The 19,662-nt window shown below is 47.6% G+C and overlaps 1 protein-coding gene across 3 annotated transcripts in view; it reads right to left on the bottom strand.

The window, feature by feature from the left end:
• The window catches only part of RGS9 (regulator of G protein signaling 9), a 30,697-nt gene that overhangs the window by 4,955 nt on the left and 6,080 nt on the right, over positions 1–19,662 (bottom strand). For 2 of the 3 annotated variants that reach the window (XR_012838233.1, XM_075770522.1), the window contains exons 2-14: positions 19,009–19,105; positions 16,266–16,316; positions 15,989–16,095; positions 15,165–15,216; positions 14,061–14,119; positions 13,596–13,672; positions 11,749–11,830; positions 11,285–11,356; positions 5,205–5,234; positions 4,490–4,551; positions 2,017–2,130; positions 898–1,013; positions 330–417 (exon numbers count right to left, since the gene is read on the bottom strand). Coding sequence is in view for 2 of the 3 variants with exons in the window: in XM_075770522.1 (XP_075626637.1) it covers positions 330–417; positions 898–1,013; positions 2,017–2,130; positions 4,490–4,551; positions 5,205–5,234; positions 11,285–11,356; positions 11,749–11,830; positions 13,596–13,672; positions 14,061–14,119; positions 15,165–15,216; positions 15,989–16,095; positions 16,266–16,316; positions 19,009–19,105 (1,007 nt within the window). In the remaining variant the exon portion in view is untranslated. The remainder of the gene's footprint in view (positions 1–329; positions 418–897; positions 1,014–2,016; positions 2,131–4,489; positions 4,552–5,204; positions 5,235–11,284; positions 11,357–11,748; positions 11,831–13,595; positions 13,673–14,060; positions 14,120–15,164; positions 15,217–15,988; positions 16,096–16,265; positions 16,317–19,008; positions 19,106–19,662) is intronic. The other variant, XM_075770523.1, reaches the window with a different exon arrangement.

The following is a 19,662-nucleotide window of genomic DNA, read 5'->3' as shown; positions in this document are numbered from 1 at the left end:
TTAACATACAGTATAAACCAAATTTTAGCCCACTGGAAGCAAAAAGGGTCTCTCCACTCTCCCAGTGGCAGCCCCGAGATCTTTGCTATTCCACACCTTGATTTAAATTACATGCTAAAACGTAAATGTAATTGTGGAGAACAGAGTGGAAAAGTATGTAACAAAACAATACTTATGCCCTCACCTTCAAAAGCTTCTTTCCTACTTGGGGACATAGGATGACAGCTTAGAAAACTTTCAGGAATGAATCATTTGGAGAACAACAATGTGTGGAAGAAGGTGATGGGACTCGTAGGAAGAGTTTAAGAACATAAAATTATCATACTCACTTGTAAATTTCTTCTGCTTTTTCTTTGACCTTGGATTGGTCTCCATACTTGAGATCCTCACAGGCTTCCCAGAAACTCAAATTCTCTCCTGCACAACAAGGACTCAGTCAGCAGAGAGCAAGACTGAGGAAAGCGCAATCCCATTTATTAACTCCTAAACTGAATTTGTTTGACTCAATACACATCGGCCCCAATTCAGTCTCTCCAAATCTTACAGCCACCTTGAAACCCTCCTTGGGACTGAAGGAGGAAAAGAGCTTTCCCCTGCACTGAGCTCAGGGACAAGTGACACCTGTAAGAGCCTGTGAATCCAGCCAGCTCCAGCTCACACAGGGAGTACTGTGGGCTGTATTTTGTGTCCTGTGCCACTAGATGGTATTGCATGCACTGCCTGCACAGCCATCGCCTCCAAAGTCACTTCTCCTTCCTTTGCTTCGTGACTTTGTCACTGTCTGGCTCACAGCACCTACTGCAAAGGCAGGGATTCCTGCCCCTGCCCTCTCTCAGCTGTGCAGCATCCCGCTATGCGGCCAAGGCAGGGGCAAAGACAGAGACACAGTAGACCCACCGCTGAACTCCTTCTTCAGGAAGAGCTGGAAGTTCTGCCGACCTTTCGGGTCTCGTATCAGCTCACTGAAGTTGAAGGCCCATCGCTCCACACGCATTCTGGTGGGGATTTCCACTCTGCACAGGTTGAAAACAAACAGCACAGCCAGTTTCACGCGGCCCATCTAATTGGCAGATTAATTAAAACCAAAATGCCCTTTGCTGGAATGCCAAGAGGCTTCTCAGCACTCCGTTTTCCAGAATGCTATAATAACGCTCCTGAAGTCAGTCCACTAAGTTAGTCATAATTAGACAACTTGGTACACAGTGAGATGAGGATTTATCTTGGATTTATACTGCTCTCACAATAACGGCCCAGCTCCAGCTTTGCTGGAGGTTTGACTCAGTCCTTTTCCAGAGAAGGCACTGGTTGTTGCCCAGAGCTTTGCTTCTCATAAAGGCATTCTGTGAAGGCATCCTCTGGGGCTGTCTAACGGGATATTATCACTCTAACAGGACTGCTGGTCTCAAATGAGAACCAGTAATCTGTCGAATGCTTCAAGCCCAGAGATGCCACTGTATAATCAGCAAATGCTACCGGAATGGAAAACCAAGGGAGACCTCGGAGAAGGGACGGACCGCCAGTATGTGCCTCCAACCCAAACCCTCTCCTACAAAAGCAGCCTGAGGTGTGTGCAAAGACCATGGGCCAGTAGTTGAACCCGGAATTGCTACACCATTGGCAGCACCCAATTCAGCAAGGTTAACACTAAACCAAGTGCTATAGCTGAGCATGACTGGTCATATTCCATTCCTGGGCTAGTAAAAGTGGACTTCACTCATCCAAGGGAAGGACTAGACCCACTCAGCAGGGGCTGAGGTCATACTCCCATCATTAGTTTAGGAATTTCTGTAATGTTAAGGAAGGTTCCACTTGAAGAAGATAATGCTGGAAGTTCAGCATGGATATTCCCAAGAGACAGCGTCTTTAGCATGGCCAAGCTATGTCAGAAAGGGAACGCTTCCCTCCTCATGATCAGAGACCAGATATCATGACAAAATCAGTGGTTCCCTTTTCTGATTTCTATCAGCAAAAAGGTCAGCGTAAACCACAAGCTGGCGAAAGAATACAAATACATACAGTTTTGCATTGAGATCCCAGAACTCAGGATCATCTGTTATCCAGGGGTTGCTGGGGAGACATCCAGACAAGATAGGATCATTGGAGAGGAACTGCTCAGAGTACTTCACAAGCCTGCAAGTAAATACAACAAAATCAAAATATTAGTTTGCAGGCAGAATTGCAGCCAGCCCCATTACAACCAAAGAAGACTACAAATATCTTTTGCAAAAGATATTGCAAAAGACTACAGATATCTTCAGAGGTGCAGCCCTGTCAGCACGGGGATCTGAAATGTAGCCCTTGCCTTACTAGAAAAATTGATTCATTAGCCCAGTTAATCTTTTCCGTTTCCCAAACAGTAATCTCCTGGTTGTCTTTCAAAGCAGTGATTTTGTCAGTTCAAGTGCTGGGAGATACAAGACTCTTCCATCACCTCCTGTTGCCTCTTCATTTCAAGAAAGTGGGACTACCCCCAGATGGCTTCTGTCTCCTTCTCCAGCCAGTGGGCAAAGGCCTGATCCTGCACCATATTGTGCCACACATTACGGAGAGGAAAAAATGTCAAAGAGGAGGAAAGCAAATGCTGTATTCGCTCAGGGTGGGTTCTCTGCAGCCTTCCCATGGGGCGTGGGAGAGCCCGGGGAGCTCCCAGAGAGGTGAGGGAGTGCTGAGGGCACATGCCAGCTGCTCCTTTCCTCCACTCACCTACCGCATGGCTCATTCCTCTGCAAATGACTCTGAGGGCTTGGCACAAAGCAAAAATGTCTCTATCCTAGCAGGAACCAGACAAACACCTCTCTTACCTTCTAAGTTGGCCAGACTTGTAATTACAACAGATTTCACCGATGTCCTGGAATTTTCAGCATTCTCCCCTCTTCTTCATTCTTGAAAAAAATCATCTGGTTTCTGTGTTTAAAATTCCTTCCAGGCCAAACTGCTTTCATGTGCTCAAGGCTGAGAGCATACTGTCCAAGTACCCGTTGCTAACAGGCACTTTGGCAAGATCCTGCAATTATACAATGCTGCGGCACAAAGCATACCACAGGTTTGGCACAGAAGTGCTTGATCCTATCTTCTCACTGGAAATGCCAAGGCATTCAGCACCTGAATATTTCACTCCAATCCATATACTCTAATCAAGCTACAAATCTAAACCTGTCAACTCAGGTAACATTACCCTGTCCTTTTAATGATTAGTGCTTTGCAGCTCCTCCTAAATCAATGCAATGCTGTGATGCGTGCACACTGTTTAGCTGTTGCTCTTATTCTCATCAATAATAATTTGATTTGGACACAATCCTGCAGCTGAGACGGAGATTCAAATTTCCGGAGGATTTTTTTATCTAGGCGATAGACATTATCCATCAGAAGACTAGGACTAATGTGTGAAAAGCTCCATTGCCAACCAGTTAAGCACCACAAAATTCCTGGCAGGTAGTCATGTGTCCCCAGCTCCAGCTCACAAATTGGAAAATTGAGGCAGGAGAGCTTTAAGTGACCTGGGAGTCAGAGACAGATGAAATGAGCAGAACTGCTGGCGCCTTGCAACTTGTGGTTCTCAGAAGACAGCACTGCTTCCCAGACTCTTCCTCCCATTTCATTCATCCACAACTGTCTTCTCCCAGGGAACAGGCCTGAGCACGTTGCCTATCTCAGATTCGATATGAATCTCTGGGTGGCAATAACTATGTACCACAGACTGGTGGTATGGACTGGACCTCCAGACAACTGGCCAGCACAGAAGACTCCAGGTAAGAAATGCCTGTGGCAAAGGCACTAACGGCTAATGCTAGGACTGGGAGCTTTGCACTTAATTGGCTTCATCAGGAATCTGATCAGGAAACACTCCCACCGAGAAAAGGAATTGCTAATTAATTGCTCGGCTGTTCACAGAGGCACGTGTTCCTTCATAATATAGGATAACCAGAGACTTCCCCAGCTCTACTGCCTTCTGGTGAGCATCGCCACATGAGCAAGAACACTCAGTGGGGCTGAATCCAGCCCAGCAGGCTGGGGACCAGGGACAGGAGGATCAGTCTGTCTCCGCTGCTCACTCACCCTGCACAGGAACAGGCACGGGACGGACACACTGCTATATCCTCGCCAGGCAGCCTCCATGCTGCTGCCTTCCCAGACTGCAGAGCTCTGCTGGCTCCCAAGCACCACCGTCCAGTCCTGACCAGCCTGAACATCTCTTGATTTCAGAGGGAATCTCAACCAAGAGACTGGTGCTGCTCTAAATTCATAGCAAAGCTCCCCTTAGCTCTGAGGGAGACTCTTTATCATGACTGGGACTCTGACCCCTCCTCTGCCTTATGCCTCCTGGCCCAGGCAACAACACACAGCCCAGACAGCACAAACCACACTGCATGTGGCCACCACATCAATTCCCCTGAGTCACCAGCTGCCAGAGCAGATAGCTTAATCATCTCACCAGGAGATGAGCACTGAAGACTAATTAATGTGTGGACAGAAGGAAATCAGGACTTACCCTCCGAGAGAGACCGAAGATTTCACTCTGGACTTCATGATGGCTTGCTGATAGTACATGATCTGAGAGGAATCAGACACATCCATCGTTAGGAGTGTGGAGATGTGAAGACAAGGCCGTCTCTATCTGAACCTCAAACACACCCTCTCCCAGGCAGTGATGCTAACTACAACAGGGACTGCTTCTTCCCTAATTATTGGATGTCCAAGGAATCAGAGAATCCCTAAACTGTCTTAGTAAAATGTCTGCTTTCACTGAGCTTGTGTCAGAGGAGCATTTTGCAATGTGCAAGTAATTAAAAAGCGCCCCCCATGCTATATAAAAATTGGATAACAGCCACCATCCTAGGCGCCTACAAATGCTCTGGATGATTTAGCATGTAATTATCATTGATCCTTGGCTGTCTCTACACTGGCGCCACTGGATGCATCTCTTACGATTTCCCCACCGCTAATTTTGATCTATTGGATTTTAGCCCTGGTGTCTGTCCTTGCTTGAGCCTTCCCATCACCGGGAGAGCTGCTGGCTGCCTGCAGTGGGAAGTGCAGAGGCAGGAAGTGTCGTGAAAGCACACTGACCAAAAGATCCATGGGGCAGAGATTCTGCCAGCCAAACCCAGGTGTTTTTAAACATGGGGGCTTTGAGCCCCCATGCAACACTGATGTAAGCAATACATACAGGAGAAACACCTAGAAGTGAGGGAAGGACCACTTACCTCTCTCCTGTAAACATCCATCGTTTTTTTCTGTAAAATAAAGAAGCAAAAATCGTTAAATTGCGATGGGTGCTTTCACTTGCCTTTTTTGAGACATGAAAACACCATTGCAGGGCTGCTGTTGTGCAGTGCTCTCCAATTAATTCTCATTACAATTAAAATCAAACACAGCAGCTCAGCTAATCAGAGTATCATCAAAGCTAAGAGCATCCACACACCGTAAATCGTTCCATTAGCTGTATTTACTGTTTAGCATTGCTTCTTCCATCACAGGCTGCCTGTATGCCTTCAATTAAGGGGTTATTCTAATGGAGTTAAAATAGATTCGTTTACAAGACACAGATTAGATCATTCAATATTAGCTAAAGGAGACAGGAACCAACACATTGCAAAATATAAACACCACAATTAAAAGCCTCAGAAGCAGTATCTGCTGTGCAAAGGGTGCTTATGTTGTGATTTGAATAACTCAGACTATGTTACATGTCATCCACAAATGAGCAAGCAATTGAAGGCAAGAAATTAACTGCAGGGTGTTTATTCACACCGCTTCCTTTGAAGCACAGTTACTTTGTGTGAAGTAGACTCGAGGAAGGCGAGGGAAAGACAGGCTAAGTCAGGGATGCTCCCGGCAAGCCTTTAAAGGCTTATAAAGGGTATCAGTTTTGCGTCTCCCATTTTAGCCAACAAAACTCATGCCACTAATCTGCAGTCCAGAAGTATCCTATCGTGATAACCCTGTGGCAGACACAGGTCTGCAGAGTGCCCCGAGGAAGTGCAGTTTGTGAGCAATGAGGGGGGATGAAGCATCTGGTACTGAATGCCCCAGGCACGCCGCTTCTCCCCGAAGAACCTGCACCCTGAGTTGCCCCTATTTTGGGAAATGCAAGACACTCTCCCAGGGCTGCTTTGTGAGGGGACCATCGTGGGGACACTGGCACAGATCTGCTTTTGCATTTTAACTATCGTCGCTGGTCCTGCTCAGGAGGGAGAAACTGTTCTCTGTATGGAAGAAAAATATGCGTATTTTGCTGAAACTTGGTTGTTTTGAGAGGGCACACTCACCGTTTCAGCAGCAGGAGCCAGATATGCAGCAGATCAGCCAATCTGTACAGCACTATCATGAAGCCAGCCCACAAACCTAGCCTGGCCAACGTAGTACTAACAGAAAACCTGACTGTGGCATTGCAAGGGGAGGAAGCTTTTTCTGCTGGAAATACCATGACCAGCTTTGAATGACCGCAGCGCACATAATCTCTGCAGGGACAAACAGGTAAGCAAACAGCAGCAATGTTCTGCTGGCTACGCACAAGGAGTTGTGTGACAGGGGTTAAGGGCTGGCACATCAAGGGAAGCAAAAAGCTCTTGGACAACTCTTGGACAGCTCTTGGATCATTGGTCATAGGGCTGTACAACCCCCCTTGCTCATTCAAAGGCTCCCGGGACATCTTACATAAACAATGGAGGACACTCGGACGAAAGAACAGCTTTTCACCATTCTCTGCTCTTAGCTACACCTCTGATGCCAGGCCAGCTTCCATGTACACACCATTGCTTCCCCCCATTCCTACAGTGTCATCATTGTTTCAGATAGACTGCAGAAATGGGAGGCAAAAAAAAAAAAAAAAAAAAAAAAATCACCTGCTTGTGCAGAGAAACTCTCTGCTTTTACCGTCCTAGAAGTGTCCTCTTTAGAGAACTTTGTTTCTGTTTCAGGCCAGCTATTTCCTGCACAATAGGAGTTCACTATCTCCTTGGGGAACCCCAGATACAAACCAGGCCCCATCAGATTTACAAGTGCCAGCTGAACTGTTCCATTGGATGGAACTTAAGTGCGGCTAGGGCATATTCTTTAGGAAAATCAACATGTTAAAATCATTAGGTTGCTTTAAAAGGCCCCTCATTTCTTCCTCTGTTTTGCCAAGTGGGTGCCTTGGACAGGCTTGGTGCAGCGGGGCAAGGAGAGGTGGATGCTGGCATAACGGCTTGAAGGCAGCTCACGTGGTAGTAAAGTTGTGTTATCTTCTACAGGGGTCTTAGAGGCAGGCAGCACACCACACACACACGAGACAAACAGCTGGTGGGAAAGAGAAGAAGAAAATAGTAAGTTAAACGCTACATAGAGCAAGAAAGGCATGAATTAAAATGCCATCACCACAGAAAAATTATATGTGGGTGAGTAAAAATCAAAGCTAATGCCATGTCTGTAAACAAGGAAAGATTTTTTTTTAAAGTGCATCCTACACCAAGGATCCCCTCCTGCCACAGCCAGAGTGTGTAGGTCAGCCCTCCGGACAGCTGGTCCTGGGAAAACCAGGGGGCCTTTGGCAGGGTGCTCCAGGGCAGGGAGGGGATTTGCCAAGGCTCGCACAGAAAAGGAGGCTATGGCATGAGAAGGGCTGAGCATCACCGAGTAGTGGCACACACTGAGCTGGAGTGGAATCAAAGGGGAGCCCAGGGCCGAACACCCTATCGAGGGCTACAGGTGCTGGCTGTGCTCAGCCCTGCCCAGTTCTCCAGTCCACAGTAACTGGGAACGATCTCAGCTACTGCACCCCAGAGCTGCACATTGTCTCATCCCCCTTTCTCCCAGCGCTCCCACGACCAGTTTCCAGCTTTGGTGCTGGTACAGGGGACCCTGAATACCCTCCATGTCCTACTGAGCACTGCCAGTTGTCCCCACCACCCTACCCATCCTTACACCCTGCTACCGACAGCAGTGATGCCAAAGTGCCCTGTACCACCCACCCACCCTCTCCCATTTGGAAGGAAATCATATTTGGAACAAAAGAGTCATTTCTTATAATAAGATTAATTTTGCAATGCCCTTAATGAGTGACTTATCGCAATTACCGCGGATAAGCTCCCCAGCCCCGCAGGCTTCAAATCAAAATGGCAATTAGTGAAGGACCTCGGTCTGTCTCAGGCGAGCGCTGCGTGCTGTTAAACACCCTCCTCCCCGAGACACACGGCAGCGCTTGGACACCCTGCAGGGCCTCGTGACACCCTGCTGACACCAGCTGAATGCTCCCCATGCTGCAAAGCTCAGCTGGGAGCCAGGCAGGACCTGCTCAAGAGCCCTGCATCTGGAGCTGATCTACACGGCTGAAGCCATGAGCTCCTACAGGAGCCGGGACATCTGCTAATTTCCAGCTAAGCATTCGCATGGACCTCCTCTGCTCTTAGTGTGGGTCTTCCTGACCACATTGTGGACATAATGGTCATTATGTTTTTGCCTGTCTGGCCACCATTCAGTGTTTACAGAGGCTGTAAACAGCTGGACAACAGCTTTTGTGTGTTTGTCCAGATGGAGCTTGGAGTGAAGAACAAGCACAGGCCACTGTTACCCAGCGCTCGCTTTGGACCAGGGCACTGAAATCACACCTGCACTCTGCCCGGAATGCCGCAGCGCTCTCCGTCCACATGCGCAGTTCAGCAAGCTGCGAGGATAACCCTGGGGATCCTGCGCAGAGCACCAGCCACTGAGGATGGGGCAGTGCCAGCACAGCTCAGCCTCCCTCCACGGCAGACTTTACTGCAAGAACCTGTGGGCACTGCCTGACACTGCAATGGCCAACAGCACTCCGGCACGCACACACGGACACCTTTTCCCGGGCGCAGATGTCGGCCTTTCCCTGCACGTGGCCAGCTGGGAGCCCTGAAAGCCAGAGGCAAACTTCTGAGTCTGGCATAAGATCATCTCCACATGCATCTCCACTGTGCTGCTGCTTCCAGCCCAACAGCTGGAGATCAGATCTGTAACACTCCATATGCCCAGTTTGTTCAAATTGCCGGTTTTCCCCTCTCTTGTTTATCTGCTTCTGACCCCGTTATTTCAAAAGATGGATGTGATGGATGCAGCAGACATTAAGCATTTATCAGGCAGCCAAACTGACAGAGACTTTGAAATGAAAGGCCAGCAATGACTACAATGATCTGTGGCTGATTTGCTGCATACAAGAAGCCAGGGCATTTCATTCAGTAGTCCCTGAATCTAGCGCAGTGATTTTTGGCTAAGCTAAAGCACCTTTCAGAAAGACTTTCTGGATACAGAAGGCAGCAAAAGCTGAGCACGTACCTGCAGGTGAGCCAGTGGGTTCTGACAGTTGCCTGGTAACTCTCTAAGCAGTGAGGCTCGATCTGAGCCTGAGACCTGGGCAACAAAAGGCTAAAGCATCCCTTAATTAGCTGTTCAATGGATGGCTACTTCTGCCTTATCCCTCCTGCCCAACTACAACTCGGAACTCATTATAACCATGAGGGATGCTCATGGGTCAGTAATGAAAGTCCCTTTCAAAGGAGTGCGATGTTTGGCTGAGCACCTGTTTATCCCCAGAGGACTCTATCAGTTAGGGAGGGAGCAGCCCACCAAAGGGTCTGAGGCAAGTGAAAGAGATGTTCGTGCCAATATCAGCTTCAAAGAAGTCATTCTGATGTCAAAAATTAATTGTCACTGGGAATATTTTCTTTCTCAGCTGTCAAGATAAAAGAAAACTAATTGGCCAAAAAAGTGAAGCTAGACTGAGCGGAAACAGAGACAGAAATCAAATAAATAGGCACTGGATTCACGCACTCATTTTCTGCTCTCATCGTTTCACCTATGTCAGAGCCAGAGGCTGGGCCCGTGGAAAAAAATCAATAGAACTCCGCACTGCCTTCAGCAGGGGTAAAATATGGCCAGCAAAGCACAGTCCAGCTCAGCATTTACCAGCAGAGCTTGCGCCATCCTTTCTGCTCACCAAAGGCTGTTGAGCCACAGGTGTTTGTGAGAGCAGCCTGTGGAAATAAAAAAAAGCTGCTAGTCCTAAGGTGGCTTTACATGGGCTTTTGGCTGTCTACTGTATTGTCAATCATTCTTCAAAAGCAAAAAGAGGAGCAAGAAGAAGAACACTCCCTCCTCAGCTCAGCCTCCAGAGATCAGCTTAAAAGAGAAAGGCAGTGAAGTCACCCCAGGCTGGTGTGCCCTCACGCCCTCCTTGCAGTCTCTGCTGACCATCTCTCTTCTGCCAGCGTGGGAACTGAACATCCCTCAGCTCACTTCCTCAGTGCTACCAAGCAGCTGGCAGATGGCTATGGGCTTTCAGACCGTTTGCAAACCTACGATCTCCTTCCATGTCAGCTGTAAAACTGTGGGCGAGAAGTTGGCTTACTCCTCTTTTCCATCCCTCTCCCTTTCCTCCACTCCTTTTCTCTTAAAAAAAAAACCCTATAAAAAAACCCAACCCTACATTTTGCTCATTTTCAGTCTCTATAGCAACAGAACACAGTTGGCCAAAGCAATTATCCTGCCTCTGCCTGATGAGATGTTTAAAGGCTGTTACAAAAATGAGAAGTTGTGGGAATACAGTGAGTGTGATTGCAGTAACATTTGCATTTAATTGCTGAGAGACACTTTGACTTCACTTCCAAATGAACAACATTAAGTGCGCCAGTGCAGGATCGCTTAAAAGGACTGATGGAGAAAGAGAAGAGCAGCTCCAGCTCATCTCCTGACTGCGTTTGTCTTATTGTGGACTCCGAGCCAGTCCCACCCAGTGACAGCCTCCACGGTCTCAGTTCATTAATTCTATTTCTTTATGGTCTAGCTACACGATACGCACTTTTAGGCAACATTTTGTGTCTCCTATCCAGCACACGAACTTCTCCATCTTCTTCCACACGTTACCCTTTGAGAGGTATTCTGTCATTTTATTTTAAACTCGGATCTTTCCTCTGATCCTTTACACCCCACCATGCCCCTCATCCATTCACCACTAATAAAAGGCAGCAACAAGCATCTGGAGGTAGAGGATTCCTTAATTCAGCTTCACCAGCAGAGAAAACATGTCCTGTAGCTAAACACTCACACTAAATGGTGTGGCAAAAAAGCTGACAAAGTATTTTCAAGCCAAAAGATGCTGCCAAAGCCTATTTTGAGGGCCCCACCCCCCGGACAATGAGACGGCTTCAACTTCTGGCCTGTTTGGCTGTCACGGCTGAGCCAACTCAGCCTGCGGTGCCCAAAAAAACCACAATCCCAGGGACATTGTCTCCATCCTCCTGAACAAATTCAGTCGGTGTGAAAAGTAAACTTGTCTCACCTGGTTTACCTTATTTTCATTGGGATCCGTTACGCGGTCTATTCCATACTCTAGGACGTCTAGCATGCCGGGCTGTTATGAACAAGAAACATCGATAGCTTGGTAACTCATTTGTTTTAAAGTTTGTGGTTCACACAAATGCACAAGGAGACCCCCGAGGGGCTCTGCTGCGAGCAGCTCCCAGCCAGCAGCGCCTGGGGGGGGCTCTGCCCCCCCAAACCTGGGAATGCTCCCCTCTGAGCACAGGTGCTGCAGCCAGACCTCCCTCCCTTGCACCTTTGGGAGCAACCACAGAGAAAGGTGCAGACTCAGGGCTGAGCCCTTCCCCGAGGAGGGGCGACGAGGTGCACAGCCCAGAGGCCATGCCCACGGCCATGCCCTCAGCCTGCGGGAGTTTGTCGCGGGGGGCTGCAGGGAGGGCACCGCCAAGGCACTAAAGCCACACGCCGTCATCCTCTACTTACAGGAGTTCGGTTCACAAGCCAGTAGGCTCTCTCCTGGCAGTCCAGGGCGTACCTGTCCGCCTTCTTCCGCTCCTTCCCTGCCCTGCAAAGCCAAGAACAGGACTTATCTCTACCAGGGGAATTAATGAATTTTTCTCTCCTGAAACCAGGGGGATGACAAAGGGGGGCACACCCCCAGCCTCCCCGACCCCTGGGTCCCAGCCTGACTGCGCACTGCTCTGATGCGGCCTCCTGACCACATCTTACCCCGGCTAATTCTGGACTGCAGATCATGCTGTTCACATGCCCACACATGACTGTAGCTTTTGAGAACTCACCGTCTTCCTGAGCTCAGCTGGGAGCTGACACATCCTCTTTTGATTAGACAGACGGCCCCTTCGTACAGTTTTATGCTAACAACCCGCTACTTGCAGTCAGTCCTGCTGCCTCATGTTTATCCGTCTCCGATGTCCCCAGGCACTATCTGAGGACTGCCATGCAGAGATACATCCTGGACACGTCTCATCCCCGTCTCACAGTAAAGGGGGGCATTTCTCACAAAAATGTTTTGGAAATGGTCCCTAGCAGTGTTCCCAGGCACTAAAACCCAAATCACCTCTACTATTAACTAGAAGAAGCACCAGCATGGTTTGGGCTTGGACCAACTAATTCTTTCCCAGACAAGTCCTGGGCACAATTTGGGACTTAGCATGAGCAAAGGAGCATTCCCAAAAGGCTGTTTGCATGTGGCCACCCTGCTGTGGTTCACAGGGTGGATGCGGGCTGTTCTGCACCAGTCTGCCCCAGCAGCAGCATCAAACAGCCTCAGACGTGTTTAATCTACCAGTTCAGACACAGTCTCGGTATCTAACTTTAAAACAGCATTTGGCATCTCTTAGCCCAAGTCTGACCTCAATTTACAAGAACAACAGTCTTGCGTTTAATGAGACAGTTATCTGATCAGCTGTATTCTGACGACTTGGCTACCATCCCAGAGAAGACAGAAACATTGCTGAACAGCAGAGGCAGTGCCTGCCATGCTGGGAGGTAAAAAAAGGTAGAAGGAATCCACAGAAGTACGAAAGATCCTATCTCCAAAGGAGTAATCCCATCTCATGTTCACTAAATTTCCTGGGAATTTGAAGGGTTCAGCTCCTAAAATCAAGTCATTTTGGTTGGGTGCCTAAGTATGTACTTCAGAGTTTTCTCCAGAAGTCCCTGCTGGCAACATTTACCGCTTCTTGATTCAGGCCCTTCAGTTCAGCCGTGGGACATGTGCAAGCAATAACTGAACCAGACCAGTTACAGGTCCCAAGTCCAGTGGCCCAATCCACAACTGCTCATGGACAACCCTGAGCTAAAAGAAGCTGTCTGAGGGCTTGCATGCTGCAGGATCAGACCCAGGCTTCCTCAGGGAGTCGCATCAGGTGCAAAATCTAAACGTTGCACACTTATGCATGTGCAAAAACCATTTGCAAAGAGGCAGGAAAGGCACCCAGCACTGCCTGTGCTCTCGCTCTCACAAACCACACTGATTCCACATCTTTGGCAGACAAATGTCAGGCAGGGGGAGAAACGCAGGTGCAGTGGCCGAGGGTGAGGCTTTGCAAGTAGGCGTCCAGTCATTTGAAAATGGCTGAAATCTTCACTCAAAGTATGAAGTCAACAAAGTTTCCTTTCTAAATGGAGAAACCCCCAGCTGATAGGAAAGGCAGGTTTGTTTCACAGTCTTGAGGGGCACTTGCAAGTTATTTCAAAGCTGCAGTTTACGTTTTTAAACTGTAATTTAACTGTGTATCAAGTCAGCAAAGCTCTGCCTCCTCATACCCTCCCCAATGATGCAAATAAGGGAACGCGAGTCCACTCACTTATACTGCTCTTTGGCCTGCATAATAACAAAATCCCACTTGTAGTTTATTTTTTGATTGAGCATGTTGTAATGTTCCTGGAACAAAAATAAAAAAGTAGTTAGCGTGAAAATTCTGGACAAGGCGCTCCCATGCTAAGGTTTTCTTGATTCTCCATAGCTCAGCTAGGCCAGGCTGGCAACCACGCCAAGAAATCCAGATTGGTCTGAACGTAATTACATGAATTGCAACAGTTCAAAAATACCACTGCAAGGAGAGCAATTACCCCTGCTAAAATTATCATTGCCTTCAGAGTATTTTCCTGTACTGGCCACTTCTTCACTTCCAAAATTTTGGCTTTTGACACTGCTGGAGTAACACCTCATGCAGTTGAAGAGGTGATTTTTTGCCGTGCTCCATTCATTAGTAACAGAGGGCTAAAGCTATAGCAAATGAGGGACTTGCAATGGAACAACATCTCCTTACCTTTTCATATTCTTCTAAAATCCCTTTCCTCTTAATGTTCTTCTTTGCTAGGTAAATTGCTGTAAAGGGAGAAGCAAATAAACAGTCAGTTATACTTAGACTGACAAATCCAAGAATAATTAAAAAAATAACCACATGACAAACACAGGAATCTTTGTCTGTTACGATATCTTCCTGGGATTATGGGCTCCAAGCTCATAAAAGCTCACGGAAGAAAAATGAACTTGGTGCTTTCACTTTGTTCCTGATGTGTCAGGAGCCAGTGCCCAGGCTGGGAGCAGCCAGGCAGAACAGGCAGTGTGTGCCTTCTGCCAGCAGTCACTCCTTCAGGAATTCAGCCAGGGTTTCACAGATCAAAGGACACTGGAACAAATCTTTAAGATGTTGAGGTTCTTCACAGTTTGACCTCCAAGTTTTCCAAAAACAGGACAGTGTTTTGTTATAAGTTCTACAAAAAACATTCCAATCTAAAATGGGCTTTTTTATTTCTCCAGAAAAATCTACAGCATAATGCAGACGAAACCCACAGAGGACAATCTTGGTATAAACAAATCAGTCTGTGAACTGCACAGCCCACAGGAACAAACCAAGCTGATCAGCCCAAGTTTCATGACCAGCCCTATAATAAAAAGCATTATAAAGATAACAAAAAACTGATATGGAAAGAACCGTCAGAAGGTATTGGGAGCCACCGTGCATTATATAAAGAAAGAACTATGTTTGAATGCAGGGCTAGATCCAAATCTACAGGAAGACAGTCTTGGGCTCAGATCCAGGGATACACTTAACTATTCAGGGAAATCTAACCTTGTGTTTAAAGTTTTCCCTACCCAGCAGAGTATTTCAGATGTGTTCCAGTCTGATGGATCTTAGTGGAATGTTAGAGAAGCATAAGCACTTTCATCAAGGCCACCACAAGGCAGTGACATTCACAGCGTTCCCTCAATTCAGCATTGCTGAGAATTATTCACAAAATACTATGAAACAAAATGCAAAGGCTGGTCATCACATGTGGACACACAGCACAAAAAGATGAACAGCAAAGATGGTGCGGGACTGTGTGCACAAACACACAGGCCTGCACTACACCTCCTAAACACTTACCGTAGTCTGTGTCATCAGCGGGCCAGCTCTGCGCAGGCCAGAAGTAAGGGGTCTGCAGAAAAAGCAGCCTTTCGTTAGCGCACAGTGGCCTTGAACTCACACCAAGAGGCATGCAGCACCACCCACACCGGAGGGAGAGGAAACCTCAGCCATGCTCAGAGCCTCAGCTCCTTAGCTGTGTCTCAGCTCAAGCAGCAGTGCAGGTCAGCGACAGCAGGAGAATCAAGGTCAGCAGCCTGCCCGTGTCAAATCCACTCCAGCTCTGCAATCGGTTAACATGGCCAACCTCTTGCTGCTGCTTGTGCATTCAGACTGAGATGCTGGAGCCTGATTTGGCACCGTGGGGGGGACTAGAGTCCTGATTCAAAGTACCAACAAGGGTACTCTAATTTCCCATCATAGCGGAAACAGTCCAACCATGAACCTTGGTAACAGCCTGTTATTACTGTGCTTTTTGCATGCTTATTATTCAGTCTCCCCAGATCATTCTATTTTCAACCAGCGATTCCATTTGCTACTTTAAGACCTGGAAGGGAATGCACATTTGGAAGAAAGCACAACTACTTAGAAGTCGAACAAGTACGCTAATTTAGTTGAAGGAAGTATCACAGTTTCCCTGTAAATGTTAATATCTGACACACAGAACTGGGGGAACTGGCTTGAGGCTTCTCTGGATCCCTTCCTCCTGCACATCGAACAACCACCAGAGCTACACAGCACGACCTCATGACTACAGCTCCGGGGGGAACTGCCCCAGCTGCCTGGTTTTTAAACTAGTGCTGAACTTCCTCTCAACGGCTTTTTTTAGACAAGGTGCGACTCACTTGAAACCTGTACAGGCTGCCATCTGTCTTAAGGGTGAGATTCTTTGGCTCCTGAAGGGGGTAGATGTATCCGTATTTGACAAACAGGTCCCCCAGGTGGAGTGCCTCTGAAAACAGAGAAGGCAGACGTTTTGATTGCATGGAAACACTGCACTGGAATTTAAAAGTGAGCTGCTACTCAGGAGAGAGGAATTCATCTAAGAGGTTTTGTCTATGGAGACTTTAAAGTTTTACAACTCAAAGCTGAAAAAGCCTCAATTTTTACATTTCTACCCACCTTCCTCAGTGATCTGCAAGCGTTGGAGAATCCACTGCAATATATCATTACCTGTAAAGCAAAGAGAACGTCAGGTGCTTGAAATTGAGAGTGTGCCAAAATCCATGGGCCAAAACGACAGCTCTCCAGTCCTCACCCCTCACTGTGCTCTGGAGCCCACCAAGTGCACAGACCCCTTCTTGTAAACTTGCTTTCAAATGCACCACGCAAGAGAAGCAGAGATACAATGCCTTGCTGATCTCTCACTGGCCATGCTGCCGCTCAGGCTTTCTCCTCACCAAGCAGGCATCAGCCTCTGTGGAAGGGAGCCCACGGCAGGCGCTGACCTCAGGACGGCACAGCATGAGCGTGCAGAAGCACACGTGGCCTCAGGACGGCACAGCGTGAGTGTGCAGAAGCACACGTGACCTAGGCAACACTTAAACCCTCATCAGTGGCTTAGAAAGGACTTTGGCAATGCAACAGCTTCCACGCCCAGGGAAGGTGAAGTGCCCCTTGTCTTCAAAGATTCACTGCAAAGTATCTCCAGATTCACAGAGCATGATCCTGTCTCAGTTTTACTGTCACACCAGTGATGGGTCCTCTCAAGTTCTTTAAGAGACACGACTTTCAGTGCAGAAGGGATGTCTGAGTCTCAGATCCAAGTTGTAGTGGTAACAGGACATATCAAAGGGGAAGAAGATTTCCGCATCCACAAACACTTCATCTCTCCCAGTTGTTCTGGTGGGGTGTGGCCAGTCATACCAATCATCAGCATAAACCTCCAGCAGTTACAGTTTTATGTTCTGGTGGCAAATTTCCCAAATCTCCTTCTAAATGTGCTCATGCCCTCGACAATTATTGGCCTTTTCTTCCAAACGTCCCCTGGGATTGCAGATTGAGGTGTTGACCTTTCTTGACATTGCAGCGATGACTTAACTTTCTAATAGGGGCTCAGAGCTCTTATCCTACCCCCTGCTTCCTGAAATAGATTAAATTAAAGGATTATCTCATCACTCATTTCTAGACAGCTCTCTCTCTAAGCTTTTTTCCCCCCAAAGGTGCGCATTTAACATAGAGGTTTATTTGCCTTTTCTGTTGTAAGCCAGTTTCCTGACACTGAATTTAACTAGTTAGTTTCCTGCACGTGAAGAGCAGAGCTCTCTTCTGTGGATCTGTGCCCGCTGCTCTAATGCCTTCACCATTCCCTCACTAAACATGAATCAGTCTCTTTTGCAACACCCAGATGCCAATCAGTACACATGCAACTTGCACAGCACTAAAAATATCATCGTTTAGAGAGCAATGACTGTCATGCAAGGAGACTGGAACTCACTTGCCTACCAGAAGTTGAGTAGAATTTATGACTTATGCAAGAGGGAACTTGTAGCAATTCTGGTTGAGGAACCAGAATAAAGCAGACAGCACGCAAAGAGGACGAGCACCAACTGGCATCTTCCCTCCACATCATCTACCCATGGACTTTTAGGAAGTGGCATTTTACACTGGTCAGACATCAGGAGAAGTACTTGTTCCCCCTGCACTTAGTCTAGGTGGCATGTCATCTTCAGTACGGGGGAAACTTTTCTGCAGTGCTGCCTTAACTATTCACTAACAGCTATAGGAGGCAAGGCCAGATCCTTTGCAGATGTAAAGGACTCCATCAAATTCAGCTGCATGACAGATACGTAAGCCAGGGTATGGTTTGTACTGTAATGCAGAGAGTTGCTGCTGAAAACAAGCTGCAGATGTCATCCAAGTTCTCCTTACCCTTTCACTGATTGACCGTACCTGCAGGCAACTGATTTCATCTCAGTGCCTCTGCTTCCTCATTAAAAAAAAAAAAAAAAAACCAATACACAGGCCCTACAGGGCTTCGCAAATATGGTGGGGAAAATTTAATCTATTTAGCTAAGTTTTCTCCTGAGTTGCCCGGAGCAAGCTCACTGGTTTCAGTGGGAGGTTTTGTTCTCAATTTCAAAGTGCTGCAGAAAGACTAAAGCAGAAGGAGGAAACTCTGGTACAGTATGTGTGAAAATTTATAGTGGAGGATCCCTCACAAGAGCTTTTGTGGGGGCTTGGACAACAGGGGAGCAGAGGTACCGACAGCACCCTGTGAAAGGAGCTAGGCACAAAGGAGACTGCGATGAGAGCTGCCTGCCATGCCATACGTGACACAGCACAGCTCCCATCTGCTGCTTCTTCAGCCTGCTTGAAGGAGGATAAGATCTCATTTAGAGGCAGAAGTGGGTTGAATATTTTGGTTTTTGCCTGCATACTGAAGAAAAATTATTCTTAGGGGAAAACATTAAAAGGGAGACTAATTGTTCATTGCTCATTTCTGAAGTACCATCTTTCAGTTTGACTCCAAATTGCCTATTTTAATCAGATTTTAATATTTATCTTTATTTGTGATCCAGCCTCACTGGGAACATGACAGGCCTGGAGGCTGAAGCACCTGCTCACCCCTAAGCCAAGAGAAAGCAAGGTCACTTGAGTTTAACTCACGTGAGACAGCTAACAGCGCATGATTATCAATCTTTGTGCCTCCGACTCAAAGGGCTAGGAGTGATATGAGACACGAGTGAGAATGAGATAAAGGGAGCAGGTCTGCCTCAAAGGATGTGCAACAAATATTTATTGGGAACACAGGCTCCAGTATGCACCCAGGCAGTGGTAACCCTGGGGTGGCCATGGGGTCCACACACAGCTTTTCTCTGATCAACTTCCTTGGCCCGGTCCCTTCGCCTGGCGAAGCTCCTACCTGCCACAGCATGTGGGATGGTGGTGATCATCACTCTCTGCGTCTGCGTCTTGATGCCCGTGTCTGGATTCTGCATCTCCACCATAAGCACTTCGATCTGCAAAGCACAGCAGGGATGGGATGTAGAACAGGAGGGGACAGGAGGGAGCCCCAGGACCACCGCAGCTCTGGGCAGCATCCCAGAGGGGTGTGAAGTGGCGTGCCACAGGAACGGATGCAATGGCCACAGTCCTCTCAAACCTCCCCTTTCCATTAGGGATGCCACCTCCAAACCATGTCAGCTCTCACGCTGACTCAGTGTCTCACTACCTCCTACAGAAGACACAGGCACAGCCAGGGTTAGCAGGCGAAGGACAGAATATAACCTGCAGCTGAGCTAAAAAAAAAATAATTTAACAACAAAACCCCAAATCTCTGCTACCCATAAATGTTCTTCTCTGGCTCAGTGGGCTATTTGCTGGGGCAATATGAAAGAAAAAAGCAGAGGAAATAAAATCTGTGCTTCTATTGCACTAATACCCTAGCTGTGCACAAACTTGTAGATATTGCACCACGGACCAAGAAAATAAGTGATATTTCAGCTGGAGACCAAACAGCAAAGGTTCTGTTTCTGGTCTGCAGATAATAACCAGACAGGGCTTCAGAAGAGCAACA

Source organism: Balearica regulorum, chromosome 18 (genome assembly GCF_011004875.1).
Source record: "Balearica regulorum gibbericeps isolate bBalReg1 chromosome 18, bBalReg1.pri, whole genome shotgun sequence".
In the NCBI taxonomy this organism is placed as follows: Eukaryota; Metazoa; Chordata; class Aves; order Gruiformes; family Gruidae; genus Balearica; species Balearica regulorum.
This window is presented reverse-complemented; position numbering and strand designations above follow the sequence as displayed.